This window comes from Polypterus senegalus, chromosome 4, assembly GCF_016835505.1.
Source record: "Polypterus senegalus isolate Bchr_013 chromosome 4, ASM1683550v1, whole genome shotgun sequence".
In the NCBI taxonomy this organism is placed as follows: Eukaryota; Metazoa; Chordata; class Cladistia; order Polypteriformes; family Polypteridae; genus Polypterus; species Polypterus senegalus.
The window spans coordinates 9,442,838-9,468,759 of NC_053157.1; the positions used below are offsets into that span (position 1 = coordinate 9,442,838).

Here is a 25,922-nt window from a genome sequence, read left to right on the forward strand (position 1 = left end):
ACTATAGGAGAAATGGCAGAGCATTTGCGTTACTTTTACTTATTTGGTTGACACCTTTATCCAAGATGACTTATAACATTTATGGTACAATTGGTGATATTTCTTTTTGGCTTTCCAATTGGAGCACAGGCAGCTCAAGTGACATGCTCAGGGCCACATGGTGGCAGTAGTGGGATATGAACCCACAACCTCAGGGTTTGGTCCAAAGCCTTAACCACTGTGCCACACTGCCTGCCTGCAGGCTCCTATTCCTTAGGAGGTTGTGTTCCTTTAATGTGGGAAGTGACATCCTTCACATCTTCTGCAACTCCGTGATGGCCAGTGTGGTGTACTGGGCTGGTAACATCACTAAAAGAGAGGCCAATAAACTCACTAAAAAGGCAGGCTCAGTTATGGGGTCGATCTCTGGAACCCCTGGAGGTCATAGAGGAGGAGAGAATGAAGACAAAACTGAGTGCCATTCTGAACAAAGCTGCACATCTTCTCTCTGTGACACAACAACAATGAGGACTTTCAGCCAACAAATTATGTAGCAGAAGTGGGTCAAGGAGCTCCTTTACAGTAACAGCAATATGCCTGTATTGCGCCTCACCAGGGCTGTGAATGTCAAGTCAGAAATTTTCATTCATTTAAAATTTTTTCTTCTTTCCAGTCATTCTGGTGTGTGTATGGGTTTATTTATTTAAAGAGTTTCTGTAAAACGCCAAATAAAGTTCTATCTAATTTATGTAGGAAAATTATAGCCATTCATCCATCCATTATCCAACCCACTATATCCTAATTACAGGGTCACAGGGGTCTGCTGGAGCCAGTCCCAGCCAACACAGGGCGCAAGGCAGGAAACAAACCCCGGGCAGGGCACCAGCTCACCACAGGACACACACATACACACACACACACCCACACACCAAGCACACACTAGGGACAATTTAGGATCACCAATGCACCTAACCTGCATGTCTTTGGACTTTGGGAGGAAACCCACACAGACACCGGGAGAACATGCAAACTCCATGCAGGGAGGACCCGGGAAGCAAAGTCAGGTGTCCTTACTGCGAGGCAGCAGCGCTTAGGAGTGTTTCAGATAAAGTTAAATAAATAAGTTCGCAAATAAAAAAATCTTTTCAGAATCAGAATCACTTTTCCAGAAAAGAAAACAGAGAAAAGTAAAGAGTAATAAAGATTATAGATTCATTGAAGAGTTCGATAAGTCTCAGCAAATCTAGTTCATTAAGGGTAGAATTAAATTGTAGTTACTTCCTCTTCTTTCGGCTGCTCCTATTAGGGGTTGCCACAGCAGATCATCTTCTTCCATATCTTTCTGTTCTCGTCATCTTGCTCTGTCACACTCATCACCTGCATGTCTTTACTGTGACCTGCATGTCTGTACTTTAACATGGCCTTCTCATAACTTCACTTTAACTTAATCCTGATACTCTGTATGTTCAATTCTTCATAGTAACTATTCATTGTGGCTCTAAAATCCGTACTGACCCCTACTCTCTCTTCTGTTTCTTTTTCCGGTTTCTTTGTGGTGGCGGCCTGTGCCACCTCCACCTACTCAAAGCATCCTGATGCACCAACATTGATGGACTAAAAGCCAGAAGTCTACGTGACCACCATCATCAGGTCCTTCCATGACAACCCTAAATCCAAAGAGGACTGTTCCACTTATGTTAGGTAGAATGCCCAGAGGGGACTGGGCGGTCTCGTGGTCTGGAACCCCTACAGATTTTATTTTTTTTCTCCAGCTTTTGGAGTTTTTTTTTGTTTGTTTTTTCTGTCCACCCTGGCCATCAGACCTTACTTATTCTATGTTAATTAATGTTGACTTATGTTTATTTTTTATTGTGTCTTCTATTTTTCTATTCATTTTGTAAAGCACTTTGAGCTACATTTTTTGTATGAATATGTGCTATATAAATAAATGTTGATTGATTGATTGATTGATGTCCTCTCTCAACACATCCATAAATCTTCTCTTAGGCCTTCCTTCTCTCCTCTTCCCTGGCAGCTCTATCCTTATCATCCTTCTCCCAATATACCCAGCATCTCTCCTCTGCACATGTCCAAACCGATGCAATCTCCCCTCTCTGACTTCGTCTCCCAACTGTCCAACTTGAGCTGACCCTCCAGTGTCCTCATTTCTAATCCTGTACATCCTCGTCACCCCCAATGCAGATCTTCACATCTTTAACTCTGCCACCTCCAGCTCTGTCTCCTGTGCCACTGTCTCCAGCCCATATAACATAGCTGGTCTCACTACCATCCTGTAGACCTTCCCTTTCACTCTTGCTGGTACCCGTCTGTCACAAATCACTCCTGATGCTCTTCTTCACCCACTCCACCCTGTCTGCACTCTCTTCTTCACCTCACTTCTACAATCCCCATTACTCTGTAGATAGATAGATAGATAGATAGATAGATAGATAGATAGATGAAAGGCACTATATAATAGATAGATAGATGAAAGGCACTATATAATAGACAGATACATAGATAGATAGATAGAGATATGAAAGGCACTATATAATAGACAGATAGATAGATAGATAGATAGACAGATAGATAGATAGATAGATAGATAGATAGATAGATAGATAGATAGATAGATAGATAGATAGATACTTTATTAATCCCCAAGGGGAAATTCACAGCACTGTACTGTTGATCCCAAGTATTTAAACTCATCCACCTTTGCCAGCTCTACTCCTTCAACATCCTCACCATTCCACTGACCTCCCGCTCATTCACACACATGTATTCTGACTTGGTGGTCCTGCTATTGCTCTTGTCTCATATCTCCACCTCTCCGGCGTCTCCTTGACCTGCTCCCTACTCTCGCTACAGATCACAATGTCATCAGCAAACATCACAGTCCAGACTCCTGTCTAATTTTCGTATTAAAACGTTGACAGTTTCCCGTGAGAATAGCTTTTGTTATGACAATTAACAAATCACAGGGACAAACATTCGAAAAAGTTGGTTTATTTATTAGAGAGAAAGAAACGACATTCAATCCTGTGCAGTTATATGTTGCGTTGTCACGATGAAAGTCCAAACACAGAATCACATATCAACGTGATATTGATGAAAATTTAATTCAAAAAGTTGTTTTCACCTAAGTTTTACAGTAAAAGTGTAAGTTTAAAAAGTATTTGTGTTCTAATTTCAAAGCCAAACAGAACAAAATCGTATTAAGCAACGAATAACTCTAAAGGAACATGAAACATTATTACGTGTTAATATTTTTTTATATGGTTAATTATTTGCTGTAATGTAAAATAGTTAGTAAATTGTACATCCGCATTCCCCATACGCGAACAGCAGAACTACAAAGAGGCGAGCGCGTAGCACAAGTATGGGGTCTGGCGAGCAAATCGAGCAGGGGGCAAAGCTACCTAGTAAATTATTATTAACCTTATAATAATTATATCCATCCATTATCCAACCTGCTATATCCTAACTACAGGGTGACGGGTGTCTGCTGGAGCCAATTCCAACCAACACAGGACAGGAACAAACCCCGGGCAGGGCGCCAGCTCACCACAGGGCACACACTAGGGACAATTTAGAATCGCCAATGCACCTAACCTGCATATCTTTGGACTGTGGGAGGAAACCCACGCAGACATGGAGAGAACATGCAAACTCCACACAGGAAGGACCCGGGAAGTGAACCCAGGTCTCCTAACTGTGAGGCAGCAGCGCTACCCACTGCGCCACCGTGCCACCCTATAATAATTATATCCATTCATCCATTATCCAACCCGCTATATCCTAACTACAGGGTGAGGGCGTCTGTTGGAGCCAATCCCAACCAACACAGGGCACAAGGCAGGAAACAAACCCCGGGCAGGGTGCCAGCCCACCACAGGGCACACGCACCCACACACTAGGGACAATTTAGAATCGCCAATGCACCTAACCTGCATATCTTTGGACTGTGGGAGGAAACTCACGCAGACACGGGGAGAACATGCAAACTCCACAAAAAGGAGGACCTGGGAAGTGAACCCAGGTCTCCTAACTGCGAGGCAGCAGCGCTACCCACTGCGTCACTGTGCCGCCCTATAATAATTATATCCATTCATCCATTATCCAACCCGCTATATCCTAACTACAGGGTGACGGGCGTCTGCTGGAGCCAATCCCAACCAACACAGGGCACAAGGCTGGAAACAAACCCAGGGCAGGGTGCCAGCCCACCGCAGGGCACACACACACCAGGGTCAATTTAGGACCACCAATGCACCTAACCTGCATGTCTTTGAACTGTGGGAGGTAACCCATGCAGACACGGGGAGAACATGCAAACTCCACGCAGGGAGGACCTGGGAAGTGAACCCAGGTCTCTTAACTGCAGCGCTACCACTTCTCCAACATGCCACCCTATAATAATTATATTTCTATCAAAAATAATAATAATAATTAATTGCTGTTGTTGTTGCTAAAACCTCATGCTGTTTCAGTGTGGTGCTGAGGTGTCACCCATTGTACAACTGCACTCGGGTCCCAATCTGGGTGGTTTGTCATGTGGTAGGTGTGACAACGTGCTGTATCAGCGCATACTCCCAACCTGTTGTAGCTGTGCCCAACTGGCCAATGCCAATACTGCAACTTAAGAAGAGAGAAGTTTCAAAGTAAGGAAAACAAGTTTTGAGGTAAGGCAGTAATACTCACTGAGCATGGCGGTGTGTTACATGCTGGTTAGCACATGCAAGGAAGAATTTCACTGTTCTCTGTACACTTGACATTACTAAACCCTATAACTACAGTACTACTTGTATCGGATATGCAATAAGAATCCTAGGTGCAGTGTTTGGAATCACCACTAGAGGACGCTTAGAGATCTACAAGAGAGCATCATCAGCTTTCAGCAGGCGCTCCTCTCAGGGCAGGCTCTCCTCATATCCTCTCGTCATCATTGTGTTTGCCATCTCTATGAACCGTGGTTTGTCATGCGAGAACGTGTCTCTCGCTATACCAATGAACAAAGCATTGTTATCATTCTTGTAACTCGTCAGAAGCGTAAGAAATTTCTGTGGAAAAAGTAGACTGGGTGAGTAACAGACAACTCCTTCATCTGATGTGGGACTGAAAAAAAAAAAGCAGGTAACACACAATGGAGGTAAAGAGGGGAATAAAGTCAGAGAAGGTGAGGCTACAGTCATGGCCAAAAGTTTAGAGAATGACTCAAATGTTGGTTTTCACACAGTCTGCTGCTGCAGTGTTTTTTAGATCTTTGTGTCAGATGTTTCTCTGGTAAGGCTTTTATTGACAATGACATGGAGTTTATGCACAGAGTCTATATTTGCATTTGCACTGTTGCACCTTCTTTCTTTTTCAAGATCTCTGCCCGACAGGCTGTCAGTCAACTTCTGGGCCCAATCCTGACTGACGACAGACCATTCTTGTATAATCAATGCTTGGGGTTTGTCAGAATTTGGGGGTTTTTGTGTGTTCACCCACCTCTTGAGGATTGACTTCAAGTTCTCAGTGGGGAGTTTCCTGGTCATGTTTTGTTCCCCAAGCCTCTTAGTTCTCACTTTTGCCTTATGGACGAGTGCTCCGTCATGCTGGATTGTTCATTGTTGGTCACCAAACTGTTCTTGGATGGTTTTGAGAAGTTGCTCTCGGAGGATGTTTTGGTCCCATTCAGCAAAAGAACCCCCAGACTATCACACTTCCTCCTCCATGTTTGACAGTTGGTGTCATACACTGAGGAGCCATCCTGTCACCAACTCTGACGGTGTACAAACTCCTGGCATTAGTGATAAAACCGAAGATTTCAAATTTGGGTTCATCAGCCCCTAAACCTTTCTTTCAGTCTGCTGTAGTCCGCAGCTGGTATTTCAGGGCCCTATTTTGTCCTTTAAGGAATGGCCTTCTTCCTGCCACTTGTCCTGTCAAACCGGCAGCATAAAGTCTCCTCTTCACAGTACAAACTGAGACTGGTAAGCTGTTGTGCTGTGAGGAGCCTGTGATCACACAAGCTGGTGACTCTCCGAAACGTGTCTTCTGATTGGCTGGTGACTTTGGCTCTGCCAGATCTCCTCCTATCAGAGTTTCTTCCAGTTTCCAATTGCATTTGGATTGTGTAGGACACCACTGGCCTCATGGACACTGTGATTCCTTTTTATAATTTCTCTAAATGAAAGGCCTATACTTCTAAAGGTGGTAATCCTCTGTCTCATTTCATTTGTTAATTGCCGTTTTCTTGCCATTGTCACTGGAATTTATAACTTTCTACAGTGTAATGTTGTCCAAGCTGTACTTCAGAGGGTGTAGTAGCACAGTCTGTTCCAAATCTGCTATTAAGACACACAGATGACTTTTAAGTAATCAACAGAAGTTGGGACACCCGTGCAAATGGTTTGCTTTAGCTTGTAAGGCTTCATTTACTTTAATTGCTGCACAACATCTGTAGGTTGCAACCGATTAGTTGTTCCCGGAAGAAGGCCCATTTGTTATATATCTTGAAATTTCAGTTTTTGCTAAACTAAACTTTAAAATTAAACCTCTGGCAGTTTACAGTTTACCTTTTCACCCTTTTAACTCATTCAATGCCTTTGAAACGATTACATTTGAAGAAAAACGGTCCTGTTCAATCTATATACATCAGACTTCCAATATTACTCGGAGTCCTGCCACGTGCAAAAGTTCGCTGATGACACTGCTATTGTGGGCTGCATCAGGAGTGGGCAGGAGGAGGAGTACAGAAAGTTAATCAAAGACTTTGTTAAATGGTGCGACTCAAACCACTTACACCTTAACACCAGCAAGACCAAGGAGCTGGTGGTGGATTTTAGGAGGCCCAGGCCCCTCATGGACCCTGTGATCATCAGAGGTGACTGTGCAGAGGGTGCAGACCTATAAATATCTGAGAGTGCAGCTGGATGACAAATTGGACTGGACTGCCAATACTGATGCTCTATGTAAGAAAGGTCAGAGCCGACTATACTTTCTGAGAAGGTTGGCATCCTTCAAAATCTGCAGTAAGATGCTGCAGATGTTCTACCAGACGGTTGAGGCGAGTGCCCTCTTCTACGTGGTGGTGTGCTGGGGTGGCAGCATAAAGATGAAAGATGCCTCACGCCTGGACAAACTTGTTAAGAAGGCAGGCTCTATTGTAGGAGTAAAGTTGGACAGTTTAACATCTGTGGCAGAGCGACGGGCACTAAGCAAACTCCTGTCAATCATGAAGAATCCACTGTATCCACTGAACAGTGTCATCTCCAGGCAGAGGAGTAGCTTCAGTGACAGACTTTTGTCACCGTCCTGCTCCACTGACAGACTGAGGAAATCGTTCCTCCCCCACACTATGCGACTCTTCAATTCCACCCGGGGGAGTAAATGCTAACATTAATTTTATTTAAATTTTTTTTCATTTTTATTACTATTTAATTTAATATTGTTTCTTTGTATCAGTATACTGCTGCTGGATTATGTGAATTTCCCCTTGGGATTAATAAAGTATCTATCTATCTATCTATCTATCTATCTATCTATCTATCTATCTATCTATCTATTATATAGTGCCTTTCATATCTATCTATCTATCTATCTATCTATCTATCTATCTATCTATCTATTATATAGTGCCTTTCATATCTATCTATCTATCTATCTATCTATCTATCTATCTATCTATCTATCTATCTATCTATCTTATAATGCCTTTCACCTTATCTATCTATCTATCTATCTATCTATCTATCTATCTATCTATCTATTATATAGTGCCTTTCATATCTATCTATCTATCTATCTATCGATCTATCTATCTATCTATCTATCTATTATATAGTGCCTTTCATATCTATCTATCTATCTATCTATCTATCTATCTATCTATATCTATCTATCTATCTATCTATCTATCTATTATATAGTGCCTTTCATATCTATCTATCTATCTATCTATCTATCTATCTATCTATCGATCTATCTATCTATCTATCTATTATATAGTGCCTTTCATATCTATCTATCTATCTATCTATCTATCTATCTATCTATCTGTCTATCTATCTATCTATCTATCTATATATCTAGTGCCTTTCATATCTAGTGCCTATCTATCTATCTATCTATCTATCTATCTATCTATCTATCTATCTATCTATCTATCTATCTATCTATCTATCTATCTACCTGAAGTGTTCTAAAACTTTTGAAATTACCGGTGACAAAGGACACGACAGCTTCTGTTACAGTTTCAAGGTGCCTTGTGAGGAGTGAGTTAATGTCAAGAAGTTTAGGTGGATGACGGCAAGGAGATCAAGAGAGGTTTAGGGAAAAAAAAGCCTCCATGGAAATATCAGTCTGCAAAACTAGTTTCAGCCAGTCAGATGTTTGGGGTCACCTAGAAAGCTTTACGTTTTGGGTAGAAATATTATCAAGATACTATTAAACTGATTTAAATATGCAGACAAGGCATTACTAGTGTGCATGATGGCTATTACTGACTGAAATTACCAATTTTTTAATTTACCTCGGGGGGCTCCGCCCCCTGCTTGCTTCACTCGCCCACCGCCGGGTTTATTTTACTGGATATACAATTTAAAGAGATTGTCATTTTCATGAGAATTTACTTTAAAAAATTTTGTAAAAACAATGCTTGTCTTTTATTTCCGGCCCCAGGCGTGGCTAAATCTTTCTCGCAGGGCGTATAATGCTGCTCGTGTTGTGAAGGGGGGACGGCTGAACGCACGCTAAGGAGATGCTGTTAGATCATCTGCTGTTTTGCTGCTGCTGGCGAGCTGTGTATTCTGCTTGTCACGCTGCATGTCGATCATTTCAAAGCCTGTACGGCAGCTGTCCTTATGCCACTTCGCGTCTCTGACGCTCACATTGTGAAGGGGTTGGGGTGGGGCGGCTGAATGCACGCTAAGGAGAAGCAGTGAGATTATCTGCTGGCTTTCTGCTGCTGCTGCTGGCAAGCTGCGTGTTCTGCTTGTCGCTTGTCGTTGCTTTAAGAACTGGGAGCACATGATGTCTGGCTGCCAAAAGCATGCCAACAACTGCTTGGTTAGATGTCCGTGAACTTGTTTTAAATGTTGTCTCGCGTGACGTTAAAGTGTCTCTTGCGGGATGTCAAATTGCGTTCCGAGAAGATCATGTCTCGTTTCCCTAGTCTCCCTCCCAGGATTTTTTTTTTAAATTGAGATATTATTCACACACCAGTAATGGCACTTGACTTTCATTCCTAGCTTTCCTCCTCTTTCTCTGTACGTTTACCATTCGTTTGCTCAGAGGTTGATGCGCTTGCTGCTTCCTGAGCAGCTCTTCTTTCCTCCACCCTAGCGGCCCGCTTCTTCTCTTCTTCCGTTGGCATCTTTTCACGTTAAAACTGATTAAGTCAGTGTTCGTGTTGGGATTACTTAGTACGTTTTCCTTAATTTTTCACTTAAGCTGGCACTTAAGTCTTCAATCTGCCTCAAGAATGATTTAAGATATGAAGAGGTAGGGGGAGTGATGGCGAAAGGAGGTAGGGAATGAGAACGGCGCCTGTACCCATGTGCCACACAACCGCCCTGCCGGCCACTGCCGAGAGTTGATTCTACAATAAAATCAAATAAAAATGCACAAACCAGTATGTCTCTTTGTGCCAGTCCCAAGCCGGTTTAAATGGGGAGGGTTAAGTCAGAAAGGGCATCCGATGTAAAATTTTGCCAAGTCAATATGCGGACAGATGATCCGCCGTGGCAACCCCTAACGGGAGAAGCCAAAGAAGAAGAAGAAGAAAAAGAGGAATAACATTGGAGGTCAATCATCACCCACAAAAGCGGATAGTAGACGTCACGTAGTATATGTGTACCAAATTTCAGGTCAATCGGTCAAACGGTTTACGAGCTACTGGAGATTTAAAATCCTGGACAGCCAAACGGACAGCCATGGTAGCGTATTATATAAGGAGATTTCTGTTTTTGGTAACTTAAACACGAAATTTACGCCTCTGGCTGTTTATGATTGACCTTTTCAACCTTTTAAGTCACTCGTTGCATTTCAGCTGATTAAATTTGAAGAAAAACTGGAAAACCTGGGGTGTTCTAAAAGTTTTCATATTGCCGGTGACAAGTGACATGACAGCTTCTGTCAGCTCAAGGTGTCTGGTGAGGAATGTGACTGTCCTCTGCAGGTGGATTATGGGAAGGAGATAAAGGGAGGTTTAGGATAAAAGGCCCCCGTGGAAGTATGAGTCTGCAAATCTGGTTTTAGCTGTCTACACTACCAGTCAAACATTTGGGGTCACCTAGAAAGCTTCACGTTTTTGGTGGAAATTGATACCTTCTATTATCATATAAATCTCACTCGAAACAAAAAATAAGAGTTGGGGAGTGGTCCCCAGTATAATCTCCAGCGATCGTCAATGAAAAAAAGATGCAAAAGTGGTGCCTGGGATTTGGGTTGGGCATTGAAGGCGAGGAAGGAAGGGGAGAGCCTGTCACAGCACCATGGAAGCATCAGTGAGAGCCTCAAGATGGATGCGGCTCAGGAGAGGAAAGCCGTAGGGTCAGAGTAGCTACAACAACATCTGTCTATGGGACGCTTTCATACAAATGATGTAGCTCAAAGTGTTTTACAAGATGAAGAAAGAAAAAATAAAAACTAAGATTAGGCAATACAAAGTAACAAAGAATAAAGTAAGGTCCAATGGCCAGGAGGACAGAAACAAAAAACAAAAAATAAAACTCCAGGGGTTCGCTTCCCGGGTCCTCCCTGTGTGGAGTTTGCATGTTCTCCCCGTGTCTGCAAGGGTTTCCTCCCACAGCCCAAAAACATGCAGGTTAGGTGCATTGGTGATCCTAAATTGTGCTTGGTGTGTGTGTGTGTGTGAGGGCCCTGTGGTGGGCTGGCATCCTGCCCGGGGTTTGTTTCCTGCCTTGCGCCCTGCGTTGGCAGGGATTGGCTCCAGCAGACTCCCGTGACCCTGTAGTTAGGATATAGCGGGTTGTATAATTGATGGATGGACTCCATAGGGCTGGAGAAAAAAAAAAAAAGAAAATTTGCAGGGGTTCTGACCACCCAGCCAACCCCCCAAACACTTGGCATTCTACCTAACATAATCTAAATCTGATCTCATGGTTTTCAGGCTTCACAGTGCTGAAGTGCTGCTCAGATTAAATAAGATGAAATCAAACAAATCACCAGGCCCAGATAATATTTATCCTCGTGTTCTTAAGGAGGCTAGTGAGTACATATATAAACCCTTGACACGTATTTTTAGGAAGTCACTGTGCACTGGAGAGATTCCAAAGGACTGGAAAATGGCAAATATCATCCCATTATATAAAAAGGGTGACAGGGCAGATCCAAGCAACTATAGGCCAGTAAGCTTAACAAGCATCACAGGAAAATTAATGGAAGGAATTATTAAGGATAAGATTGAGCAACACATGACAAGGACAGGAGTTATTCTGAACAGTCAGCATGGGTTCAGAAGGGGGAGGTCGTGTTTTACTAACATGTTGGAATTCTATGAGGAGGCAACAAAAGGATACGATCAAAGTGGAGCTTATGATATTATTTATCTGGACTTTCAGAAAGCATTTGATAAGGTGCCACATGAGAGGTTGGGCATCAAGTTAAAAGAAGTGGGAATTCAGGGTGATGTTTTTAGATGGGTGCAGAATTGGCTCAGACACAGGAAGCAGAGGGTGATGGTGCGAGGAACCTCATCAGAACTGGCTGATGTTAAGAGTGGTGACCACAGGGGTCAGTGCTAGGGCCGCTGCTATTTTTAATATATATAAATGATTTAGATAGGAATATAAGTAACAAGCTGGTTAAGTTTGCAGATGATACCAAGATAGGTGGATTAGCAGATAATTTGGAATCCGTTATATCATTACAGAAGGACTTGGATAGCATACAGGCTTGGGCAGATTTGTGGCAGATGAAATTTAATGTCAGTAAATGTAAAGTATTACACATAGGAAGTAAAAATATTAGGTTTGAATACACAATGGGCGGTCGAAAAATCGAGAGTACACCTTATGAGAAGGATTTAGGAGTCATAGTGGACTCCAAGCTATCAACTTCCAAACAGTGTTCAGAAGCCATTAAGAAGGCTAACAGAATGTTAGGTTATATAGCACGATCTGTGGAGTACAAGTCCAAGGAGGTTATGCTCAACCTTTATAATGCACTGGTGAGGCCTCATCTTGAGTACTGTGTGCAGTTTTGGTCTCCAGGCTACAAAAGGACATAGCAGCACTAGAAAAGGTCCAGAGAAGAGCGACTAGGCTGATTCCAGGTCTACAGGGGTTGAATTATGAGGAAAGATTAAAAGAGCTGAGCCTTTACAGTTTAAGCAAAAGAAGATTAAGAGGTGACATGATTGAAGTGTTTAAAATTATGAAGGGAATTAGTACAGTGGATCGAGACTTGTATTTTAAAATGAGCTCATCAAGAACACGGGGACACAGTTGGAAACTTGTTAAGGGTAAATTTCGCACAAACATTAGGAAGTTTTTCTTTACACAAAGAACGATAGACACTTGGAATAAGTTACCAAGTAGTGTGGTAGACAGTAAGACGTTAGGGACTTTCAAAACTCGACTTGATGTTTTCTTGGAGGAAGCAAGTGGATAGGACTGGCGAGCTTTGTTGGGCTGAATGGCCTGTTCTCGTCTAGATTGTTCTAATTCTAATATTCTAATATACATGTCTGTAGTAGTAGGGTGTTGTACCGTGGGAGCCATTATGAATGTAGTGAGAAGTCCAGCAAAATGACACCTTTCAATGGCTAACTAAATAAAAAGATTATAATATGCAAGCTTTCGAGGCAACTTCAGGCAAGCTGATCACAACTGTATAAGCAACTCAGGGCCCTTCTTCAGGCAAGCTTCCATATTGTAATCTTTTTAGTTAGTTAGCCATTAAAAGGTGTCATTTTGCTGGACTTTTCACTAGGCGTCACATGGAAGAATTAGATGTCGATGGTCACGTGTACATCTGGTCTTCAATCCATTAGTGGAGGTACTGCAAGGTGCCCTGATCAGGCGGTGGTGGCGCAGATCACGACCACAGAAAACCGAATAAAGAACAGCAGAGAAAGTAGGGGTTAGTAAGGATTGCAGAGCCATGATAAAAACGATAATTAAATGCATATACAGAACATCACTAAAATGAAGCTATGAGAAAGCTATGTTAAATTAATGCTAAAATAAAGCTAGCCGTTTAGACAGGCGCTGGGGTCCGATCAACCCTGGTGGCATCACCTGTGGCTGTGGTGGCTGTATGATGTTGAAGGACCTGAAAAACACCTGATGATCCCAAGAACATTACTGGTTAAGTGCATATATATATATATATATATATATATTGTGACAGATAGTGGGTGCTGTTGTCCCCCTTGAACCCTCAGATCAGACGCCAGACACCAGATAAAAGTCCAATAATTTGTTTTATTTCGACTTTACAGTGCACAAAGCACCCTACACTCCATAATACTCATCCAATAACCAATCAATACAATAACAATAAATCCTCCACTCTCCCAGACCCGTTGCCACCCTTCCTCCCGACTCGGCTCAATCCCACAGTCCTTTATATAGTCCTTGACCCCGAAGTGCTTCTGAACCCTCAGTCCATGTAACTTCCTAGCACTTCCGTGTCAGATCAAAACTCTTCTTTTCATCCCGGAAGTACGTCATTTCCTCTGTCGCTGTGACTAAGACGTACTTCCAGGTTAGAGGTAAAATAGAAGTCTCTGAGCCTCCCTGCAGCGTCTCCTGATGGCCCTGATGTTATCCATTAGGGCTGTACAGGAAAACTCCAATGTCCATGATGCCCTGCTGGAATTTGGAGCATCTCCATGTCGCTGGGGGTATTGGCCGGGATGAATGGCCGGCCATAGTCCACAATATATATATATATATATATATACTCAGCAAAAAGAAACGTCCCTTTTTCAGGACTGTGTATTTCAACAATAATGTTTTAAAAATCCAAATAACTTGACAGATCTTCATTGTAAAGGGTTTAAACAATGTTTTCCATGCATGTTCAATTAACCATAATCAATTAATTAACATGCACCTGTGGAATGGTCGTTTAGACCTTAACAGCTTACAGAAAGTAGGCATTTAAGGTCACAGTTCTAAAAACGCAGGACACTAAAGAGACTTGTCTACCGACTGTGAAAGATGCCCAGGCTCCCTGCTCATCTGCGTGAACGTGCATTAGGCCTGCTGCAGGGAGGCATGAGGACTGCTGATGTGACTAGGGCAATAAATTGCCATGTCCGCACTGTGAGACGCCTAAGACAGCGCTACAGGGAGACAGGAAGGACAGCTGATCATCCTCGCAGTGGAAGACCACGTGTAACAACACCTGCACAGGATCGGTACATCCGAATATCACACCTGCGTGACAGGTACAGGATGGCCACAACAACTGCCCGAGTCACACCAGGAACACACAATCCCTCCATCAGTGCTCAGACTTACCACAATAGGCTGAGAGAGGCTGGACTGAGGGCTTGTAGGCCTGTTGTAAGGCAGGTCCTTACCAGACATCACCAGCAACAACGCCTATGGGCACAAACCCACCTTCGCTGGACCAGACAGGAGTGGCAAAAAGTGCTCTTCACTGATGAGTCACGGTTTTGTCTCACCAGGGGTGATGGACGGATTCGTGTTTATCGTCGAAGGAATTGAGCACATCTGGGACCTGTTGGATCGCAGGGTGAGGGCTAGGGGCATTCCCCCCAGAAATGTCCAGGAACTTGCAGGTGCCTTGGTGGAAGAGTTGGGTAACATCTCACAGCAAGAACTGACAAATCTGGTCCAGTCCATGAGGAGGAGATGCACTACAGTACTTCAAGCAGCTGGTGGCCACACCACATACTGACTGGTACTTTTGAATTTGAGCCTCCCATCATTCAGGGACACATTGTGAAACATTTTTAGTTTATGTCTTATGGTGTTGACTCTTTTAGTGTTCATACAAATATTTACACATTAAGTTTACTGAAAGTAAAAACAGTTGAAAGTCAGAGGACATTTCTTTTTTTGCTGAGTATATATATTGTGAAGAAGGGGGTCTGTAAAAAGCCTGTACAGCACCTGTCCTTTCTGCTTATTGCCTTGTCTCACTTCTCCCCCAGACATCCTCTGCTTTATGCTTTCTTATGCTGTTTACAAATAAATTTAATGTTTCTTGATAACCCTGAATGAATCTGTACAATTGTGTAACCCAAGCGTGACAAGTGGTACCAGAAATGGGGTATAAAGCTGAGGGAGGGGGTGTGAAGAAGGGGGCACTACACACCCCTGGAGGACCCAGTCGCTCCTCCAAGGCCCCCTCTTGAACGCTGTTTCAATGGGAACAAATACAGTTTGCCTCCTCTTTGCTCCGTTAGATGCTGGGTTGCTGCTTCTGCTGCTGTGATATACAGTCGGTATAGAAAAGAATCCCCCCCTTTGAAATATTCCGATTTTTTTTGCTTTACAGCCTTAAATGAAAACACATAAACCAATTATTTTTTCCAGCTTTATTTATTCAATGCAATCTCTAACATCCAAGTGAAAGAAATCACAGCTACAGTTCAGAAGAATTATAAAAAAATCAAAATCAAGACCTACTCAGATTAATAAAGGACCACCCCGTCCCACGGCCATCAGCAGTGTCTTCGTTTGCGGAGTGAGTGTCGACCTTGCTGAGAGGTTTACTTACTTCAGCAGTGACATTCATGTCTCTGGTGACTCTTCCTATGAAGTCAGTAGACAGACTGGGAGAGCATGGGGGGTCATGAGGTCGCTGGAAAGGGGTGTGTGGCGCTCCCAATATCTGTGCAAAAGGACGAAGGTCCAAGTCTTTAGAGTCCTGGTGCTTCCTGTCTTGCTATATGGTTGCAAGACATGGACGCTATCCAGTGACCTGAGACGAATACTGGACTCCTTTGGCACTGTGTCTCTCTGGAAAATCCTTGGGTACCTCTGGTTTGACTTTGTGTTGCTCATGGAGTCCCGAATGAGGCACATGACCTGCATTGTGAGGAAGCGTCAGTTACAGCACTACGGCCATGTAGGCAGTTTCCCTGAGGGTGATCCGGCTCGTAAGATCCTCATTGTTGGGGTGGCTGGACCAGGCCAAAGGGTCACCCACGTAACACCTGGCTGTGGCAGATAGAGGGTCATTTCCAGAGGGTGGGACTGGGTCACGTGTCTGCCTGGGGGCTTGCAAACTGGGATCCCAAGTTGTTTCGTCGTGTAGTGGGTGCGACAACGCGCTGTACCAGTGCATGATCCCCGATTTGACTTGACCCCCCCATGTCAATGTCATTTTGTTGACCCCCCCTTTTGCTTTAATGCCAGCCTTGAGTCTGTTGATTCTTCTCTATCAGCTTTGCCCCCCAGTTTAACTGTTCAAGTTCGATCACATTGGATGGTGAGTGTTGGTGGTCTGCTATCTTCAGATCTTTCCAAAGATTTTCAGTGTGATTTAGGTCTGAGCTCTGAGTGGCCACACCAGGACATTCACTTTTTTCTTTTTCTTCAGCCACTGTGTGCTCAATTTTGCTGTGTGCTTCAGGTTGTTGTCGTGTTGAAAGGTGAACTGTCTGCCCATTTTCAACTTTCTAGCAGAAGGTAGCAGGTTTTCCTCAAGAATTTGATACTATTTTGCCTCATCCATTTTTCCATCTACCCTAACGAGGCCCTGTGGCAGAGAAACACCCCCACGACAGGATGCTGCCCCCTCCATGCTTTACTGTCGGTATGGTGTATTGTGGATGGTGAGCTGCATTGGTGGACCGTTTGTTATTGAGGCCAAATAGTTTGATTTTGGTCTCATCTGACCATAAGACCTTTTTCTACTTGGCATCAGAATCTTCAAGGTGCATTCTGGCAAAGTTCATACAAGCCTTAATGCGGCCTTTCTCGAGAAGTGGCTTTTTCCTTGAGACCCTCCTGAACAAACCAGAATTGTGGAGCGCTTGTGAAATTGTTGTCATATGCACACCATTAATGACCACTCTTTGCCATCAAATCCTGTAAATCCTTCAAAGTGGCCATTGGCCTCTTGGTAGCCTCTCTTACCAGTTTCCTCCTTGCTCTTCCATCCAGTTTGGAGGATCCAGGGAGGGTCCTAGGAGTACCAAACACTCACCACTTCATTATGATGGACTTTACTGAGCTCCTTCGGATTGATGAAGCCTTTGAGATGTTTTGGTCTCCATCTCCTGCCTTATGTCTGTCCACAACTCAATCCCTGAGATCTTTTGAAAGTGGCTTCTCACCCACAGTCAGTTGTTTGCAGTCAGTTGCAGTGCCAAGCAAAGGAATGAATGGACCAGGAACAGCTTCACTAGCCACATGGATTACAACTGATCACAGCCAGTAACCATGGTCTGCAATGGAAATGGTGGGCACTGACACCTGATTGAGTTTTGTCCTTTATTAATCTCAGTAGGTCTTGTTTTTTACTTTTTAAAATTCTTCTTAACTGTAGCTGTGATATCTTTCAATTGGGTGTTACAGATTGCATTGCATTGGAAAAAATATTGGTTTGTGTGTTTTCATTTAAGGCTGTAAAGTAAAAAAATGGGAATATTTCAAAGAGGGGATTCTTTTCTATACCCACTGTGTATACAGGGTCAGTTAAAATTATGTTAACATTTAAATGGCAGAAACAATCTACTTACAAAACATAATTCATATGTGCATGATGATTTACAGGAATGTCTCAGCCTGTTTGCCATCATGTTCAACACATGTACTATATATGGCACATAAATTGCCAGCAAAAATTGTATATAAGTATATACAGTACATAGCAGTACCATTAGTGTTAACATAATTTTGACCCATCCTGTATATGTATATTCACAACTGGCCCAACTTTTTTGGAGTACGTTTCAGTCATCAGATTTGACATAAGTGTGTATTAAAAATTTATATATATATATATATATAACATATATTACAGGATAAACACAATGTATAAATCACTACTTTTTGTTTTTATTAATATTTTCGTACTGTCCCAACTTTTTTTTGGATTTGGGGTGCCTGTCATACAGACACCACGCTAAAGATCTTTTTTTTTTTCTCTTTCGACATTGTAAACGTCATAAAATCAGAATCTGAACTTAACTCGATAACCATTTTAGACCCCATTAACATGCTGCCATTTACGTGGACGTAAAACATGAAAACTTTTCGCTGCTAACCTTACTACAGTATACAATTCGGGATGTAGAAGGGCTTCAAAACCACAAACTGAGCCACATTCTGTTTCGAGCGACCCCCTTTCCCCTGCAGCTTTCCAACGATCGTACCCCGACCCCTCCTTCCTTCCACAAACGTGGCTTTCCCTCCGATCTGAGAAGGGAACCGTCCGACTTTCGTATTTACAAGGCAGCCGCGGGTTTGCGCCGGTGTTCTGCGGAAGTGATAGGCGGTAATCTGAGCCAATAGGAGAAGGGAGAGCGCGGCTTGACTCCACCCCTTGCATTCGGGCGTGACCCAGTTAGTTCCAGGGCGCCTGCTGGTGCTGCTAGTCTGTTTGCTCTTCTTCCAAGACCTCAGGACACCGACAAAGTTCTCTGGCAGGAGGCGTTACGTAGGCAGGAAACTGAAGTCGAGTCGCTTCGGTTTCTTATCTCTTAGCTGCTCGCCCTTTGGTTCGGCTTGATTTTGTTTCCTCGCTGCTCTCTCCTGTCATAAGTGTTCTCCTGCTTTGACTTGACTCAGTTATTTTTTTTTTCTTGTTCTCACACATCCCTTACGCCGTAGTGGACTTAAACCAAAGAAGAGCCGAAAATGGGACTGCACCCTTTGGAGTTTAGTGATTGCTATCTGGATAGCCCTAAGTTCCGGGAAAGAATCCGCGCTCACGAACTGGAACTGGAAAAGACCAACAGGTTTATCAAGGAGCTCCAGAAAGATGGAAAAAACCTCTTCGCTGCCACCAAGAGTAAGTCGCGGCACCTTTCGGTTTATCGCTGTGGATGTGTGTGTGTGTGTGTGTGTGTGTGTGTGTTGGTGGGTGGTTGTAGTGTTCCAGATCTACAGGGTCTGGTTTTGGACTTGGGGGCACCGCCTGCGGGAACCAAACCGGGATGGGACGCCGCCGGCGAGTCGCCGAACACTCAGCTACGGTACTTGTTTGAATCGAATGTGACCGAGTGTTTTTAATTTTCAGGAATTGGACATTCTGGATCAATAGGCATCAGGTTCTTGGACTGAGAATGTTGGCTTAATGATTATCCATACCATCGTCTAATATTGACGCCGTAATGTTTCTTATCTTGTTTGTTTGTTTTCTTTGTTTCTCTATTTTTTTTCCTCCTTCACTGCTGTCAAAAGCTCTGCAATCGAGTAGGCGGCCGGGTGCGAACCTTGCACAGCTCGTCGCTGCAAAACCGCAGAGCGAATTTCACAAGTTCTAATGTAACAGGGGCAGCGCTTTAGCGTTTTCCTTATCGTTGGGTGGGCGAGTTTCGCTCAGCTGTTAGCTTTCTTGCACTGGCCGCGTCTGCCTTGATTTGTTGAACTCCTACTTTTGTAATGCCGTTAAAATAGCAGGGCACGCAATAAACCAAGCGGACATTTAACACACACGTTTGATGTCTTCGTTCACCCCAGTCACCTCGAAGCTGCTTTTGGTGTGTCTCTCTCTCCAGTTAGTCCTTTTATTAATATCTACGCCTGACATTTGATTTCGAGGGGCTACCACCTCTCCCGATCCAGCGACGTGGGGTCAAACCCCATGTCTGGTGTCCGCAAGCTGTCAACTCGATGCGATACCCATTGGAAAATTGTACAGCTCAGAGGTTGACTTTTGACGGCTCATGCGAAGTGAGAACGTCACATTTATGTTCATTTTAAAGAATCTTTGTCGTCAATGTTTCCTCTAAAACTTCCTTAGGAGAAATAGCTTTATCGAACAAATGGAGGCAATGAGATACAACTGAGATAATAGGATTCCAAATCGAAAATTTGGTTTGAAAAAAGCATCAAGTAATTCTTTCTAGTTTTGTTTTAATCTCTTTCAACATTTCATGTTTTTGGACTGATGTCTTTATCCAAGATGACCTACAACATTTTTTTTTTTTGTTTTTTAACTGGAACACAGGCAAAGGAAATTGCTCATAGTCACACAGGTGTCAGCAGTGGGATCTGAAATCTGAAGTCTTTACCACTGTGCCATCTCATCTTCTAGAACAGGGGTGGGCAGCGTCTGTCATGGAGGGCAGCAGAGGCTGCAACTTTTTCTTCCAACCCAAGTTTCTTAATGAGAAGTCAGTTATTGATTGATTGATTGATTGAATGAATGCTGATGCTTCATTTCAGTGGTCTCGCATGTCAAGGTTCCCCACACTTACTGTGTTTCCCCGAAAACAAAACCAGGGTCTTGTATTAATTTTTGCTCCAGAAGATGTACTAGGGCTTATTTTCAGGGGATATCTTATATTTATTCATGTACAACATTTACCTAAATACAGACATGTCATCGTCTTCTGGAATATTGTCATAATTCTTGGGCACGGCCATCAGCAGTGTGTCTGTCTGCGGAGAGACTGTCGACCTCGTCAAGAGGTTTACTTACCTCAGCGGTGACATTCATATCTCTGGTGACTATTCCTATGAAGTCAGTAGACGGATTGGGAGAGCATGAGGGGGGTCATGAGGTCGCTGGGCATGGGTGTGTGGCACTCCTGATATCTGCAAAAGGACAAAGGTCCAAGTCCTTAGAGTCCTAGTGCTTCCTGTCTTTATATGGTTGTGAGACATGGGCACTATGCAGTGACCTGAGACAGGACTCCTTTGGTACTGTGTCTCTCCGGAAAATCCTTGGGTACCGTTGGTTTGACTTTGTGGCGAATGAGTGGTTGCTCATGGAGTCCCTAATGAAGCACATACAATACAATACAATTTATTTTTTGTATTGCCCAATATCACACAAGAAGTGACGCAATGGGCTTTAACAGGCCCTGCCTCCTGACTGCCCTCCAGCCTTGACCCTCTAAGAAGACAAGGAATAACTCCCAAAAAAAACTTTGCAGGGAAAAAATGGAAGAAACCTTGGGAAAGGCAGTTCAAAGAGAGACCCCTTTCTAGGTAGGTTGGGCGTGCAGTGGGTATCAAAAGGAAGGGGGACAATACAATACAATACACAGAACAGAACAAATCCTCAATACAGTATGAAAATAAAAATGTTAGAAGTATGGAGCAGAATTTAACAGTAGATGATATCACATAATAGGATTTGGATTTGTTTCGAATGACCTGCATTGTGAGGGTGCGTCTGTTATGGCACTACGGCCATGTGGCACGTTTTTTCCCTGAGGGTGATCCAGATTGTAAGAACCTCATTTTTGGGGACCCGAGTGGCTGGACCAGGCCAAGAGGTCGCTCATGTAACACCTGGCTGGGGCAGATAGAGGGTCATTTCCGGAAGGTGGGACTGGACTGCATGACTACCTGGGGGGTTGCCAACCGAGATCCCGAGTTGTTTCGTCGTGTAGTGGGTGTACCAGTGCATGCTCCCCCAACTTGACATGACTTGACCCTCCACATTCAAACCCTTGATTTCTTGCTAGTCCAGCCACTTTTAGGATCCTCCAGGATCGATGTGCGCGCTTCGATGTTTGATGAATAGTTCGATGCCGACATACAAATGTATTCTTGTTTCTTTTATATTCAGATGTCGCATATTCCCCAAAGTAATGGCACGTTATATTTTAAAAGTCCCGTATACCGTCTTCTGTGCCACCTTTTTTTTTTTTTTTTTTCTTGCACCTTTACAATACCATCGGAATATACGGCGGTGTATTTGAGCCACACAGGAAAAAAAATGACTCCATCCATCCATCCTCTTCCGCTTATCCGAGATCGGGTTGCAGGGGCAGCAGCTTGAGCAGAGATGCCCAGACTTCTCTCTCCCCGGCCACTTCTTCTAGCTCTTCCAGGGGAATCCTGAGGTGTTCTCAGACCAGCCGGGAGACATAATCCCTCCAGCGTGTCCTGGGTCTTCCCCAGGGCCTCCTCCTGGTTAGATGTGCCCTGAACACCTCACCAGGGAGGTGTCCAGGGGGCATCCTGATCAGATGCCTGAGCCACCTCATCTGACTCCTGCTGCTCTACTCTGAGCCCCTCCCGGATGACTGAGCTTCTCACCCGATCTTTAAGGGAAAGCCCAGACACCCTGCGGAGGAAACTCAGCCGCTTGTATTTGCGATCTCGTTCTTTCGGTCACTGCCCATAGGTGAGGGTAGGAACGTAGATCGACCGGTAAATTGAGAGCTTTGCCTTACGGCTCAGCTCCTTTTTCACCACGACAGACCGATGCAGAGCCCACATCACTGAGGACGCCGCACCGATCCGCCTGTCGATCTCACGCTCCATTCTTCCCTCACTCGTGAACAAGAACCCTGAGATACTTGAACTCCTCCACTTGGGGCAGGATCTCGCTCCCAACCCAGAGAGGGCATTCCACCCTTTTTCCGGCTGAGGAAAATGTCTATTTTGTGATTAAATTGGAAATTTCGACTTTAACCTCAATGTCCACTTTTATCCCGTAGTTTACTTTGTCATTAACTCTTTGAGGGCTGAATGTTTTCTCCAAAAAACTCAGTTTTCTGAAAAGCGCACAATGCATTGGTTTCACACAAAAAAAACATCATAATACAACTGTTGCTATGTGCCGTGGCTGCTGTTGGCACCTGTTTGGCATCTCTGGCAGCAGTGTCTGCACAGGGATGGCTCGATGGTCAACAAGAATGTATTGTGGGCTGGCTACCTCTCTGTCTTCGCACAGCAGGTGGGCGACCGTGGCAATCGTAGTGTGATGCACTATGGTTTGTACCTCATCATCATCATAAGTGGTGGTCCGCCTAGGCGAACGCTGCTGTTGTAGGTGTATAAGCTAAACAAACATGTTAAGCACTACGATCAGCTGGGGGCTGATATGCTGATACCGGTACCTCACTTTTATTTTCGATATCCATCTCCTGATCAGTTGCATCGAACACAGAGTCCGATTCAACGATAATACGTAAAACGTCCATGAAGTATTTTGCCTTGCACATTTGCTTTAATCTCACAAGATGACGATGCCATTTTAGAGGCTGTTAACTCTTTACAACTCCTTCACGCACAGGGAATCGAGGTCAAATCAACAAAGCTATGGAACTTTCCTTCTAGCAAAAAGAGTCGAAGTAAAAGGTAAAGGTGACTTTTGTCGCAGTTTACAGCCGATTCCCGTCCTCTACTCCTGAATTTTGACAAGAGTCAACATCAGCCCTGAAAGAGTTAAATTAGACCGTCGTAAAAACGTCATCTTAAAACCGACCCAGTTGTTAATCGCATGGGGTTTCCTCCTGACCTGACAGAAGTGGCAAGTGGTAATAGATCGCCACACAGAACACATTATATTTACGATATTCTAGCCCTCTGCACATTTAGAATTCTTAGATTTATACTTGATGTCACTTTCATGATGAAATGCATTAAACGATGTATGTTATATTTTACAGATAAATCGTTAACTTTGTTTAAATAATGAATGCTGTTAATAGTTACACATATGGGGTGGCACGGTGGCAGAGCAGTAGCGCTGCTGTCTCACAGAGAGTCGTGTCCCTTGTGATCCCTACCTGGATGTTATTCCTGGTGGGTTTCCACAGTGGGCTCAGTTTTCCGGCCAAAGACATGAAGGTTTGAGGATTTGTGTATGTGAGTGTCTGAGTTCACCTTGTGATGAGCTGATGCCCCATCCAGAGATTTTGTTTCTCTTGCGCCCAATGCTGCTGGAATGGGCGCGTCCCCGAATTGATGGATGTAATCATTAAACGTCCGTTTCAGAGATATTGTGGCAAGGTGTCCTCAGAATTTGATGGATGTTTCCGGCACACGTGTCACATCACATGAAGTATAAACCTGGCCTTAGGCGCCTTACTTTTCAGCTGACGATCTTGACTAGGGGCTTATATTACAGAGCAGCCTGAAAATCATGGCAGGGCTTATTTTCAGAGTAGGTCCTATTTTCAGGGAAATACGGTAGTTGTTTATGTCAGCCTTAAACAGCTGCATTTACGATTTTAATGGATCCTTGTTAGCAACTGGCCGCATAAGCCTGGGGTCCTAGAAACTATTGAAATCGTCAAAAAAAATTGAAATATACTGAAATTTCAGGTAATTGAAAGGAATCTACTCTGGGCGTCTCTCTCCTAGGAGGATTCGTTTTGCCGATGCGTTCACATCGCTTGTGTATTAGCGGCTAAGCAACTTTGTCTTTTTTCAGAGGTTTCGTTTTACCGATGTGCTCGCCTCGCTTGTGTATTAACGGTTAAGTGACTTTATCTTTCTTCCATGGTTTCATTTTGCCGATGTGCTCGCCTCACTTGTGTATTAGCGGCTAAGCGACTTTGTCTTTCTTCTAAGGTTTTGTTTTGCCAATGTGCTCGCCTCGCTTGTGTATTAGCGGCTAAGCGACTTTGTCTTTCTTCCATGGTTTTGTTTTGCCGATGTGCTCGCCCGCTTGTGTATTAGCGGCTAAGCGACTTTGTCTTTCTTCTGAGGTTTTGTTTTGCCGATGTGCTCGCCTCGCTTGTGTATTAGCGGCTAAGCGACTTTGTCTTTCTTCTGAGGTTTCGTTTTGCTGATGTGCTCACCTTGCTTGTGTATTAGCGGCTAAGCGACTTTGTCTTTCTTCCATGGTTTTGTTTTGCTGATGTGCTCACCTTGCTTGTGTATTAGCGGCTAAGCGACTTTGTCTTTCTTCCATGGTTTTGTTTTGCCGATGTGCTCGCCTCGCTTGTGTATTAGCGGCTAAGCGACTTTGTCTTTCTTCCATGGTTTCGTTTTGCCGATGTGCACACCTCGCTTGTGTATTAGTGGCTAAGCGACTTTGCCTTTCTCCTGAGGTTTCGTTTTGCCAATGTGCTTGCCTCGCTTGTGTACCCTCAGAGGTGGAGCCCTTACCCCAAATCCTCTCACTTCCAGGCCAAAAACAGACACGCGCACTTCCACGTGTAGACGTTTACATATAAGATAAAGGAGCAAATGACAAAAGGAGCCAACAGTTCTCCATCTGACTTGTTTCCTTTTACACCTGTGTGGATTCATCCTGCTCTATTTGGTTGAATAAAACAGTTAAGAGAAAAAGGAGACAGACTGAAAAGTATCCGTTTTAGGCTTCAAATTATTTAGATAATATCCTTGGAAAGGAAAAAAAAAAAGTGTACAGTATAAGAGCCTAACATTACAGACTTAACAAACAAGGTCTTTCTCATTAAGTAGTTGGCTTGGAAGGAACGCCTGCAGCCACTGCGGCCCTCCAGGACTGACGTCGCCCACCCCGTTCTAGAATGTCTTATGATCTAACCACAGCACAGCAATATAAATTAGGGCAACAAATAGTATTATTCAGCGGCAAGCGGAATACTACAGCTTGTCACTTGTCCATACATTTCACTGTGTATTACTGAGCACGTAATGTAAATACTTTAAAGAAATAAAAATAAAAATGCCAAGACACTAGTTGGAAAATCGGAGCCCATTGTGTGACTTTGCTGCGGTCTCTGCAGAAACATAAGAGGAGACGCATGTGAGAATACCGGGGTATTTGTTTTTCTTCTCAGGAGAAAAATCTGAGACGCATGATTCAAAAGAAAATGTCTCCATTGAATTTCTTTCTGATCTCATTGTTGTTGAGGAGAAACCATAAAGATCTTAAGGAGATGCCTTTTTTTTCATTCCTATGGGTTGTCATTTTGAAATTCTTACTTGCGTGTCTCCTCGGAACAGTTGACTATTAAACAATGCCAACAGGAAAAAAAGACACCCCTCACAAAAATATGCAGACTGTAATGCATATCTGTACACTCGTATAGGGAGAAGTCAAGATGTGACCTCGAAAGCGTGCATATTGTAATCTTTTTAGTTAGTTAGCCAATAAAAGGG

The 25,922-nt window shown here is 43.6% G+C and overlaps 1 protein-coding gene across 1 annotated transcript in view; it reads left to right on the plus strand.

The window, feature by feature from the left end:
* The first annotated feature begins 18,427 nt into the window (after positions 1 to 18,427).
* Positions 18,428 to 25,922, plus strand: part of arhgap10 (Rho GTPase activating protein 10) — a 203,980-nt gene continuing 196,485 nt past the window's right edge. The window contains exon 1 of the mRNA XM_039750226.1: positions 18,428 to 18,930. Coding sequence (XP_039606160.1) covers positions 18,777 to 18,930 — 154 coding nt within the window. The 5' untranslated portion in view covers positions 18,428 to 18,776. The remainder of the gene's footprint in view (positions 18,931 to 25,922) is intronic.